A 12,096-nucleotide genomic window follows, 5' to 3' on the forward strand; every position below is an offset into this window, starting at 1 on the left:
AACCATTCTATGATTCTAAGATGAGCCTACGGCTGCCCACTCAAGGCAAAAGGAAAATTTACTTCACTGTTGGGTCAATCTTCTAAATTCTCTGATGGATTGGGACAGAATGTGTATTCCCATGAGGAAATCTGGAGCCAAACAAATACGCCACAGCTCTGATAGCCACGCAGCTTTGAGCCCCAGCAGAAAGGTGGGTTTGCAAAGAGACAGGAGGGAGCTGTAGCGTGACACTGCTGGCTCAGCATCTCCAAACCTGGTTGCAGAGACAGCCCTGACAGGACATGGAAGCCTATGGAGTGGTGTGCAGAGCTTTGTTCCTTCATTCCTCCTCCCGGGGAAGGATGAGGGCTGTGCTACCAAGTAACCTCCTGGCCAGGAGTGCAGCATCTGCAGGGCTTACCGGTGCCGGTGGTCTGAAGTGGCTCGGCATTTTCCTGCAGGACATTTTCTCTGGCTGCACTTGCACAAAAGCTCTGTTGAGCAAACCACTGTCGTTCTTCCTGCTCGAGGCAGAAAGGTTCAGGGACCTCGACAGGAAATTCACAGACTGCAGAGGGGGAAAAAAAGAAAAAAAGTATAAGGGAACAAGGTAATTTGCCCTAACAGCATTGATAGTTGGCCTGGCCAAAAGGCCAGCTAACAAATCCAGCCCTTCATCCACATCATATGTACTGTTCCAAGGCAGCTGCAGGTGGAAAAGCTCACACTGCTGCTTCCCACAGGGTTTCTTTGAGGCAGAAGCCAGCTCTACCCCTGCTCTGAGCACCGTACCCCTCACCTGGGCTCTTTTGAAACAGACAGTCTTGGGGATGGCAGGCATGTTTTGCGTCATATCTTCATCCACAATATCCAGAGCCAGGGACTTCCGAACCTTCTTGATGGGACTCCTACGCAACTGGGGAGGAGGGGACACAGAAAATCAAGAGTCAGCATGAATCAATCCAGTGAACTGCCGTTTTAAGGGCCCAGGGTGCGCACCAAGCCCGCATCACTGCAGGAAGCAGGCGTGCTGCAGCCCTCCCCACCACAGGGCACAGCAGCTTCCACTGCTCTCCTCCTGGCACCCAGAGCCACCAATTTAGAAGAGGGAAGGTGGCCACTAAGCAACTGAGCCACTAGACTTTGCATACCAGTCCACAGCCTGCTGGGAGCCCAACTTGCCCCAGATGTTCCATGTGTGCCAGGGGTCCCTCCTACAAGTTACAACACAGCATATCCCAGCATGCCCAGAGTTCAGCATAAACCAGGACACAGCCGGCAGCATTTTAAGCAGGCCTTAACTTCAGGCACCTCTCACTGATTAAAAGACAGCAGCCATGGGCCAAAAACTTTTTGGCATCAGCAGTAGGATGAACAAAACTAGCTAAAGCACTCCTTAATGGCACATGGCAGCTCAGCAGCAGGTACTAGATGCAAAATCAGCTCACCCCTTGTTTTCTCTTCTGTTTCTCAGGTTTCACATCATCTTCTATGATAAGTTCGATGCCAGCTTCACTGCGGAGCACCTCTTTCAAGTCTTCTTCCAGGTGAGGAGTCTGGGGCTGGTGTGAAAAGGCAGAGAGAGTACACAGTCAAAATCTGTATTCTGTGCAGACTCACAAGTACTTCCCTCAAGGGATAATGGGGTCACAGGAGCCTAGTGGGAGGACAAACACAAAAGCAACTTATTTACTTCTCAGCTGAAAAAGATACAAGATTTCTGCTGGTCTGGCAGATTTACAAGATCTCCAAGGCATGACAGACCTATCAGCTGAACCTTAAACAGGCCATCAAGAGACCAGTATGCACAGAAGGCCTGGGATACTGGAAACTGCCACCCCCACCACACCCACATTAAGAGACCCAGTTCCTCGGGGATGCCTAGGTAGATAGTTTCCTTGCTTTTCCTAAAGGTCAGCAGTAGCCAAACACTGCAGCCTGATTCAAGGGCAGACTGGAGCATTTTTAGCTGGTTTACAGAGGAGCTAGGAGTCCTGTGGTTAATTACTATCGCATGTTCACCATGACAACATCACTTTCATTCCTCCCATCTCTATCTGGCACTACCAAACTGCACTTTGTTATGGCACAGGTAACAGCTGGCTCACAGCTTCACTGCAGCCCACACCACAGCCCATTCATATTCATTGTTTCTGCCACTACTCAGCAGCAAACCTGCCCAACACTTACCAGAGGTCTAATTGGTCCATATTTCTCCAGGGCATTTTTGAAAGGTGTGGGGGTGTGAGGTGTGTTGTCCACCACATACTTCTGATCTGGTGTGACAAACCTGGCAGCAGAGAGTCAGAAAGACGAAGGATGAGGCATGCCGTAACCCACTCAGAGTATGCCCTGTCCTTCCAAGCCCTCTCATGCTCTGAGCCACCTGCAGAGCCTCACATGGCAGCAGCAGAAGCCACCTGCCTGGCTGGACTGTTGCTGGGGGCAACAGGCACAGATGAACCCTTTAGCAGGGAAGACATCCTTCAGATATGCCAGCTATACAGCTCCACCCTGCCATCAACCAAGCACCCTTGTCAGGAAGCAGTACAGCATTCTGGCAGAGGTAACACACAGGTCTGCAGGCCAGCCCTACTCTGCAAGGTTTCTGCTGGCAGATCTGCTCAGGCCCAGCCTGGGCTTGTGACAGCCAAGGCTGGACCAGCAGAAGTCCTGGGTACAAATGTGCCTACAGTAGCCAAGGCAACTCACACCGCCTGGACAGGGGAGCTGCTTGGACCATGCCGACAACAGAATGATTTTGCTAGCACAGCCGCACCAACAAACACTGTGCTGCTTCAGTCCACCAGCAAAACGTTCCCTGCAGACCACCCTATCCCACCTGCCTGATACAATGCCTTGGGTAATCATCACCCTGCCTCTAGGTCAGGCAAAGCCTGGGTTCAGTTTGGAGCCCCTCACTACAAGAAATACACTGAGGTGCTGGAGTGTGTTCAGAAAGGGAACAGAGCTGGGGAAGGGTCTGGAGCACAATTCCTGTGAGGAGCAGCTGAGGGAGCTAGGAGTGTTCAGCCTGGAGAAGAGGAGGCTCAGGGGAGACCTTACCACTCCCTACAACTCCCTGAAAGGAGAGTGCAAAGAGGTAGGAGCTCGTCTCTCCACCCAAGGACAAGTGGAAATGGCCTCAATTTGCACCAGGGGATGTTTAGAATAGGTATTAAGGAAAATTTCTTCACTGAAAGGGTTGTCAAGCATTGGAACAGGCCACCCAGGGAGGTGGAGGAGTCACCACCCCTGGAGGTATTTAATTATTATTAATTTAATTCTTGTATATGTTGATGAGGCACTTAGGGACATGGTTCAGTGGTGGACTTGGCCGTGTTAGGCTAACGATTGGACTTGATGACCTTAAAGGTCTTTTCCAAACTAAAAGATTTTGTGATTCTAAAGCAGAGGGTGCAGAGTTAACAGGATGGATTTGAACAGCTCTGTTCAAGAAACCAGATCACTTCCCTGCTGGCACAATGCTCATAGCACTGCAATGTTTCCCAGACAAAGACACACACAGAAGGCAACAGCCCACCCAGCAGCTGAGCACACGGACGGTCACTTGGCTGCGGCCCCAGGCAGCCTGGACACTTGTTCCCCGCAGCTCAGAGGAGCTATCTTTGAGGGGAAACACTGACTTAAGGAAATCCCAGCCTGTCTTGCCCCTCTCTCAGTAGTCCCAGGACAAGTACTGAGGGAGGTGTGCTTAAATCAGACCAGACTCCTATGTGGAAAAGGACACTGCTCAGATGGGGATGGGGAGGAGGAGGAACGGACTTACGCTGAGTTCTTCTGGAGCAGAGGCGTCTTGTCCCTGTGCAGAGGGGTGGTGACAATCACCTTCTGACTGCACACAGGCGTGGAGGTCAGAGACGGGTTCTCCAGTTCTAGTGTATCCTGTTTGGTCCAAAAGTTTAAGAACTGCACAACGCAGGAAAGAAAGAGAAGACACTCAGTCCCAAGCATCTGAGCATAGTATAAGTCATTACTTTTTCGTAGATGTAGGGGAAGTAGGGACAACCCTGCCATACAATGATCTGTCCCAGCATAACCCAGGACACACAGAGTCCCGTACATGGACACACACATGAATGTGGCCAGAAGGTGCCTAACAACTATAAAGGTTATTCAGGTCCCATCAGGGATTAGCTGGTATGATTACAAGCAGCTGCAGGATGGGAGAGAAATCTCTCCTTGCACTGGCTCACATAAGACCAAGCAAACTGGTGAAGGAGCCGTGATGCCAGCCCAAAGGCCTATTCTGACCTCAGGTTGGCAAACTGAGAGAAGTCCATGTAACACAACAGTTCACAAGTTAGCAGATTTTGCACTGAGCTGTCTTCAGCCTAAACCCTTAGAAAAAGACACACTGTCTCATCTCTGCTAAGATTTTACTTCACAACAGCTAAGAAGTGTCCGCTTCACTCCCATAAGCAACAAGGTTTGTACCCAAGAACCTGCTGGGGGAGAAGAGCTGTGTGTTACATTCCCTTATGGCTGAAGCTCAACCTACGAGGCAGGTCATGCTGTTTGCCTTCTCAGATTCACTCCAGGCCATCCAGCCTTTTACACTCTGCAAAGTTGCACATTCCATGTCCCACTGATTTCCCAGTTCTGTTTTCCCAGGCAGAACTGTGCTGGAGAGCACAGAAATACAGCAGCCTTCATTCTGTTTTACAGACAGAACTCTACCACATTGATATACGAGACACTTGTGGGTTTGACCACCACAGTACTCCAACATACATACATGTGCGGATGCCTCAGGAGTCATGACAGAGGCTGAAAAATCCCAAGTCCCTTTTGCAGCAAAGACAAGCTCAGGAGCATTTTCTTAAGCACAGCAACTCAGACAATTGTATGTGCTGCCAAGCCTGCTGGCCTTAACTGGAAATGAAGAGGGAAAGACTTTTCACTGTTGCCACTCTGCTACTCACAGCTGGGGCAGCAATGCCCTGGGGACAGAAGCACCCATGCTCTCCAGGGATCCTGGAGCAAGCAGGCATTAGATGTGCAATGGTGCTCCTTCCTGAGAGCTAGCACATGCCACAGGAAGAGCAGCCCTGAAGACAAAGGGTGCCAGAACCCAGCTCTGAACCTTGTTTTAGCAGAGACACACTGCACCCTGGCACTGCCTCATTCATAGAATCACAGAATCTTTTAGGTTAGAAAAGACCTTTAAGATCATTATGTCTAACCGTTCAAGGGAGGAGAAACACAAAGCTGGCAGAGCTGATGGGAATACACGGCTCACGACTAAGCCCTGCCGTTGCTCCCTACCTGAGATGGAGAGAAGGGCAGTGTCTTGACGGGGGTGCTCTTGGGTGTCATGCTGTTGCAGGAGTCAAGGAAGGAAAGGCTTGTGCTGGTGGCATTCTCTGTGACAGGGGAGAGGGAGATCTTCCTCTTCTTCTGCCTCTTCAACACAGAGGGCGGCGTGCCAAAGCTCACCTCTGCATGCGGAGAGATGGGGATGAGCTCCCCCTTGCTGCTCCTGCTGAGGTCAGAGATGGTGTGGCCATCCAGGCGGTACTCGGTCACGTTGGGCAGGGACGGTGCTGGCTTGCTGGGGGTTTGTCTCACCGGGCTGTTGCTGCTACTGCTGCTGCCGGCAGAGGGTTCCTCCGGCAGGTCAAACTGGGTCAGGTCACACCACCCGTCTGGGTCCTGCATGCAAGGGAAACCATCAGAGGCAGCCCAGGAAAGCCCAGCAGCCAACTGGTGCAGACACAGAGATTAACTGGGAGCATGAGATTGCACCAGCTTCTGCAAGAAGCCTGGCTACTCTGCCACCAGCACAGCTGAGAACCAGACCAAGGAATGGACCCAGCTGAAAGCTGTTGTTTGTACACAGGGCAGATTTTTCTGTTTACGCAAGGTTAGTTTCCCAGTTGAGTTCACAGCACAGCTGCACAAACAGCTGCACACCCCCACAGGAGGGGACAAAAAAAGCAGCTGGGGACAGGGGCTGAATGAAGTGACTGTCCCCCACCACCAAACCACAGCCCTGAGCACAGCAACGCAGCTGGGCACTGGGCACTGCTGGGAGCAGATTAAAAACAACCAGAGCAGCTCAGAGACCAGCTGCTCCACAGCTCAACCCCATCAACACCCAAAGTGCCACACAAGTGGGCCCCTAAGGGCACAGAATCTCATCCTCCTATGCACATGCAAAGTGGATCCTTCACAGATAATCAGCTCATAAACTCCTCAGGTAGGGTGGGGGCTGCAGTGACATTTCCCTCTGATGCCAGCAAAGTTCTCTGTTGATTCTAGTCAACCTCCCACCCTGGCCTGACTCCATCACCCCCAGGACTGCTTGACTGGACCAAAATTACTAGTTTTAGTGAAGCTACCTTCACTGAGAGCAGTGGCATCATTCCATGTGAATGGGTCTGTCCTATATACTACAAGCAGGCCTGGCCCGCTGTATGCTGTGAAAGGGAGAGCTGGGGACACTCTGGCTGATAAAGGAGGGCTTGAGATCAGCACCTACAGCCTCCCACACCAGCAGAACCCATGCACAACACCCACCTAGGGGAATTTGCAAGCCCAGAGCAATATTGGCAGAGCTGGAAAGGTCTAATCCAGACCTGGAAGAGACTGTGGGGAGCTATATGCCAATGACAGACCCAACCATCCATGGTGATGAGCAAGGGGACCCAGTAAGTTCACTCAAGGGGAGGATCAGTCTCCCTACATCAGCTGGAGGAGCAAGGGTCTGTTACTTACAGATTCAATCATGTCCAGAGCTTCATTCAAGGCTGGCACAGATGTTGGGTACAAATAGTTGGCAGCTTCAACAACCCATTTGTATGGTGATGCGACGAATGAAGAAGCATCCTCAGGCACCGCATCATCTGGGGTCCCCTCAGCGTTATGCTCTGCCAGCGCAGCAGCTGGCAGCTCCGAGGGCAACTCCTGCACACCCGTCACTTCCTCATCGCTGACATCCTCTTCCTTTATTTCAGAGATATCAACTGGCCAGTTTGGCAGGACGTTCTTTGCAAAAACAAGAAAGTCCAGCTGTTAGTAGAAACCAAGAGAACAACATGAAGACCTGGGGATAAAGAGCAAGGATTCCTGGACACATTCAGCTCTGCTCTCCTGCCTGCCATTCAGCTTATTTCACATCCCTGTTCTCCCTCACTGCTGCATCCCACACACCTTCTCAGGAGTCCACGCAACAATACAAACACAGGACTGTTTAGTTGAAGATTTCACTTGTCTCAGGAGAAGGTTGAACAAAGCCTGAGCAGGTAGCACTAATCCTGCCTATCCTACTTTTTCTTCGAAGACTATGTGATTTCTTCATGAAAAAATAATTGGGTGTATTTCCCCTGCTTCCTTTTTTAGAGGACAGGAACACAGTACCTCTTCACCATGCCCCTCACACTGTCTGGAGCCACCTCTTGCAACAGCACAACAGACCCCCCAAAAAAAAAATCTTTGGTCTCAGACCGACTTGATGCTGGGATTGGCAAGCTAACAGCACTAGCAGCCTGCTGTCCTCCACCTGGATAACATACTCAGGCACACATTACACTTCCATCTCCTGGAGGGAGATATCTCCCAAGAGCCAGTGTTTTGGAGAAGGTTGGGGAAGGCACAGACTCCATGCAGACACCAGGCTGTGGCAAACGCAGAGTGAGAGGCAGCAGAAGGGTGGATGAACAGCTCTGACACACGTTAGCAGCACAGGGGACTGACCCGACTGCCTGCTGCAAATGTGCTGGTGCAGTACCTGGCTCCCAGCTCCCGTTTGACTTTGGCTCTCCTTGTCATCCACCTCCACAAGCAAGTACAGTGACCCGGACTCCTTAGTTTCATTGGGGAAGCCTCCTGTGTCCACCTTCCGCTTAATAGTGGAGTTCCAGTGATTCTTCACAGCATTGTCGGTCCTGCAGAGAAAGCAGAAGGAAACAGAAGTCAGCTTTACAGCACAGCTAACAGCTCCTACAGGCTCTCCAGCCCCATCCTGCAAGCCCAGCACTTGGTTCTCCACAGGCCACCCAGCTGTGAAGGCAACAGTGAGCAAAGAGGTCCTACCTCCCAGGCAGCAGCTTGGCAATCTCTGCCCAGCGATTCCCCAGGACCTTGTGAGCCTCAAAAATGATGCGATCCTCCTCCTCTGTCCACGAGGACTTCTTCACCTCGGGGTTCAGGTGGTTATGCCAGCGTTCCCGGCACTGCTTCCCTAACCGCCCTTTCAGGTGCTTGGCTATCAGGGTCCATTGTTTGGTGCCATATTTTTTAACCAGTTCTATTACCTTTGAAAAAAGCAGGAGGGAAATAAGGAAAGGGAATAAAGGAGGGGAAGGTCAATACAGTAATCTTCAGGCTTTGCTCTTCTCCTTCTTGGGGCCAGGTAAGGGCAACCAGAGAAAGGACCCTTCAGAGAGAAAGCTGGCACCAACAATCAGGTGTACCAACATTTGTGAGAGCAGCAACCCAGCCAGATTTCTGAAAAGAAAATCAGAGCCAGATTTTCTCCACCATTTTTTTTGGCTCCACCAGAGCCACAGGGGGCCAGATTTAGAAACACATGCCCATGCCTGAGCAAGAGCCAAGTCCCATGTGCTCCAAGGCTCCTCTGCCCTCCCTCCTACCAAGGACATGACAACAGTCCCCATTAGCTCTGCACTGGCCTGCCCGCTGGGACAGAGGGCACCTAGGACATGCCAGGGCCTGCAGCTCCACGCCCTGCTAGTGCCAGGACACACAGTGAAAACTCCAAAGCAAAAATAAACAATATTCACTTAAGAGTCATCCCTTTCGCTACTTCCCCTTCACCCAGGGATTTGTTGCTTCTGCCTGAGACCCAGTGCAAACACTGCTGGGCAGAGGATCTGTTCTGAGCCCCTGTGATATGTTTGTGGCAGAGTCAGGACAAGACAATCTACTGCTTGCAATGATCAGCCTGCCAAAATCTTGGGGAGGAGGCTGAAGGGTTCTCAAAGAGCATTTCTACCCTGACCAGCTGCACTCAGGTGAAAGTCATGAGTAGCCAGGTGATGCACACAGTGCTCTTGGCTCCTAACAAATGTCCCTACCACAGGCTCCTGACAATCAAGTACTAATAGACCAATGACGCCAAACTGAGGCACAGGCCAAGGAACTCGAGTGCTTGCAAGGCAAAGCAGAGTGCAGAGTCAGGAGGAGAAATCTGGAGCCCAACCTGGCCAGGATGGCACTACGCATCATGACTGGGTAGGCTCGCAGATTCAGCACATGCAAAGGGAAGGGGAAAACAGGCAGCTATTGCTCTGCCATAGGAAGGTGGAACAATAAACTTCCTTAGGTTGCGCTTCACATAACACAGATAGGAGGGAAAAGAGACTGTAACAGCTTGTAACAGGACCAAAAGGGAAACAGGGGAGCATAAGCACGAGCAAGAATCTGTCAAACTAGGAAATCTTACAGCAGATAAATCTTTTACCAAGGTTAAGTACGTTGAAATGAGTCTACCTGAACTGGTCCCTCTCAGCTCAGTCTAGAATTAACAAAAGAAACAGCCTTGCAGAAATCATGATTCACCTAGCTGACCTCAGACATCCACTTCACTCTGCCTACTGCAGCAAAGGAAATCACAGTTTTATTTTTGTCTTAGGTCAACACGGCCAGGTCGGGTGGACATACGCCAGCAGGCAGATGAATTAATTCCCTTTTCTGCTCTCCCTTGGCAGCCCACTGTAGAAGTACTGTGTGAAAGGGAGAAGGTGTTTAGCTAAAGAGGCTGAGACCTGCTCCTGCTCATCATGACCACAGCTGCATTAGTCTGCTCAGAGTGCTGCTGAAAGAATTACCCACAGTCCGGGTACCCGTGGGTCTGACACCTCCATCCTCTCTGCAGACAGTCACAGTTCAACACTCAGATCCTCTCAGCCCTGACTTACCTTTTGGTCCTCCTCTTTGGTCCAAGGGCCTTTAACCAAGTCTGGGTTCAACACTCTCAGCCAGCGGTACTGACACTGCTGATCGCTGCGGTTCTAGGAAAAGGAATGAGAACAGCTATACATTAGACTGGAGGCTCCAAAAGCCCCTACAGCCACAGCAGTCCCCACACATGCAGGCCATCCCACAGAAATCCTGCAGAAGCCCATGAAGAATACATACTATGAGTATGGCACTGGGCACAGAGACAGGAACCTCAATTTCTCAAGCCAGCTCCAACAGACTCACCCTTAAAAGCCCTCTATACAAGGATGTCTCCACGTTCTGAAGAACTGCTTCACAGCCTGGGGCCGCAGCCCCAGAACCGAGCCCCGCTGTGCAAGGTGCTGCACAGACGCAGAACACCAGCACACTGAGCATAAGAAGCAACATGAAAGCACTGATTCCCAACTGGGCAAGGGGTTACTTACAGGAAAGTGACTGGCCAGGAACTTCCAGTCATTCTGCCCGTAATGTCTTACTAACATCTTCAGCTGCTCATCCTGCAAAGAACAAAGACATCCACTTTCACATGCATTGAGGTAACACACACCCACAGGCACCCCTGGGCTGATGGCATGAAGAGAACCAGCTAGGTATTTTGAACTGTCAGGGAGGTTTCTTTGGCATGCTGTGTTCAGGGGTGAAAGGTAGCTCACACCATCCTTTAGCAGCACTCCAGTACATGGAGCCCAACTGTAACAGACTGTTTGATCCTGGGCTCTGTACTAGGGCGAGCTCATACAGTGAGCGCAAAACAAGAGCTCGGCTATGTTGCCGTACAGTCTGGTCCAAACCCTGTGGCCAAGGCTATCTGCTTATCCAGCCCCTGTACAGCCCTGACCAGACAAGTCCATATCCCAGCTCAGCCACTGCTCTGGCCTGGCCAAGAAAGCTGACTGGTTTATGTGTATCAGCACTAGCCTGGTGGTCTACTGTCTTTCAGTCCTACTGGGTTCTACAGCATTTCTTTCAGGAGCCTTGCTATAGCCCAGGTGTGCCAACTGTTACAGCTCGCAAAGCCTGTCATAGGTGTTCTTGCCTGCGTGTTCTGGCTGGGCAAACAGGCAAGAAATACTCCCTGCCCAACGGGAGCCCGAGACTCTGATGCCTGCACAAAGACCCCAGGGGAGACAGGGCATCTTGTAGCTCTCACACAGAACAAAGATGATAGAAGAACCAGGACGAGGGAGAAGAATATTCCAAGTAATTTCAGGCTCTCAGCCAGAATGACTAAGCCATGATCCCAACAGTCTCAATGCTCCCTGCTTTTGCTACGGAAAAGGAAGCACATTTTCACTGTGCAATTCAACTTCTTGGAGGCCTCAGCCAACCTCTGGAACCCCTCTTTGCTCACCAAAATGCTGTAGGCAGAATATGCCTCACTCAGGGTTCACATACTTAAGCTAAAGTGGTTGGAGCTCTTGCTCTTCAGGCTGCACTTCAAACTCCCCTGAACCTCTTAGCCTCATTAAATCCTCAGCTCACATGAGCAGAGCAGACACATGGTCTTCCCCAGCAGCAAGACAGCAGGAAGTGGTGTCTTGGCCAGCAAGTGAGGACTTGAGGTGGAAGCACCAAAGCCCCAAGTGCCAAGCCAGAGGCCCACCCCAAAGCACCTGCCCTCAGCAAGTGCTGTGCTCTCACTCACCTCTTCTTGTGTCCACTTGATTTTGCACCGTCCATCCCGCTGCTCTGGCACATCCGAGTCAGTATCCTGGTAATGCAGCTCATCCTGCTCCTCGCTAGAAACAAGCAAAGATTACAATTTCCATCTCTGATGACAATGTAGCAGAAGGAGCAACCTCCAGCACATGGCAGAGCTCCAGAGAGCAACCAGCACCGTGCAGAGCAGAGCTCAATGGACTCTCTTCCAGCACTGAGCCCCAGCACCTCACAGACATCCAGAGAGACACCCCGAGGTTAAAGGAGTCCCTCAGCTTTGGGGTCCCAGTACGTGCTAGCAATTTTTGTGCTACCGAGCAGGGGAAGGAGACTTTCTCGTTCCTGCTCCCTTCTGTTCCCCTGCAAGGACTTTACATCCAGAGACCGGCACCATTTCCCCTCCTCACAGCTCACAATCTCCCGGATTGCTGGAGTAAAGACCAGGGACGCAAGTAGCAGCCAGAGTCCAGGCAGCGAGTGCTGGGAGGGCAGCCCGAGGGACCCCGC

General features: G+C 51.3%; 1 protein-coding gene across 1 annotated transcript; it reads right to left on the minus strand.

Moving 5' to 3' along the window:
* Positions 1–403: 403 nt before the first annotated feature.
* Positions 404–11,669, minus strand: MYBL2 (v-myb avian myeloblastosis viral oncogene homolog-like 2; the record flags this gene model as incomplete). Its single annotated transcript, XM_010156457.1, has 12 exons — positions 404–550; positions 782–898; positions 1,431–1,544; positions 2,173–2,272; positions 3,773–3,912; positions 5,272–5,658; positions 6,724–6,993; positions 7,736–7,892; positions 8,041–8,261; positions 9,888–9,980; positions 10,356–10,427; positions 11,576–11,669. Coding segments are annotated over 12 exons (1,912 nt in total), but the record flags the coding sequence as incomplete, so codon positions are not given.
* Between the last annotated feature and the right edge of the window lie 427 nt (positions 11,670–12,096).

This window comes from Eurypyga helias, unplaced genomic scaffold, assembly GCF_000690775.1.
Source record: "Eurypyga helias isolate BGI_N326 unplaced genomic scaffold, ASM69077v1 Scaffold1928, whole genome shotgun sequence".
Classification (NCBI taxonomy): Eukaryota; Metazoa; Chordata; class Aves; order Eurypygiformes; family Eurypygidae; genus Eurypyga; species Eurypyga helias.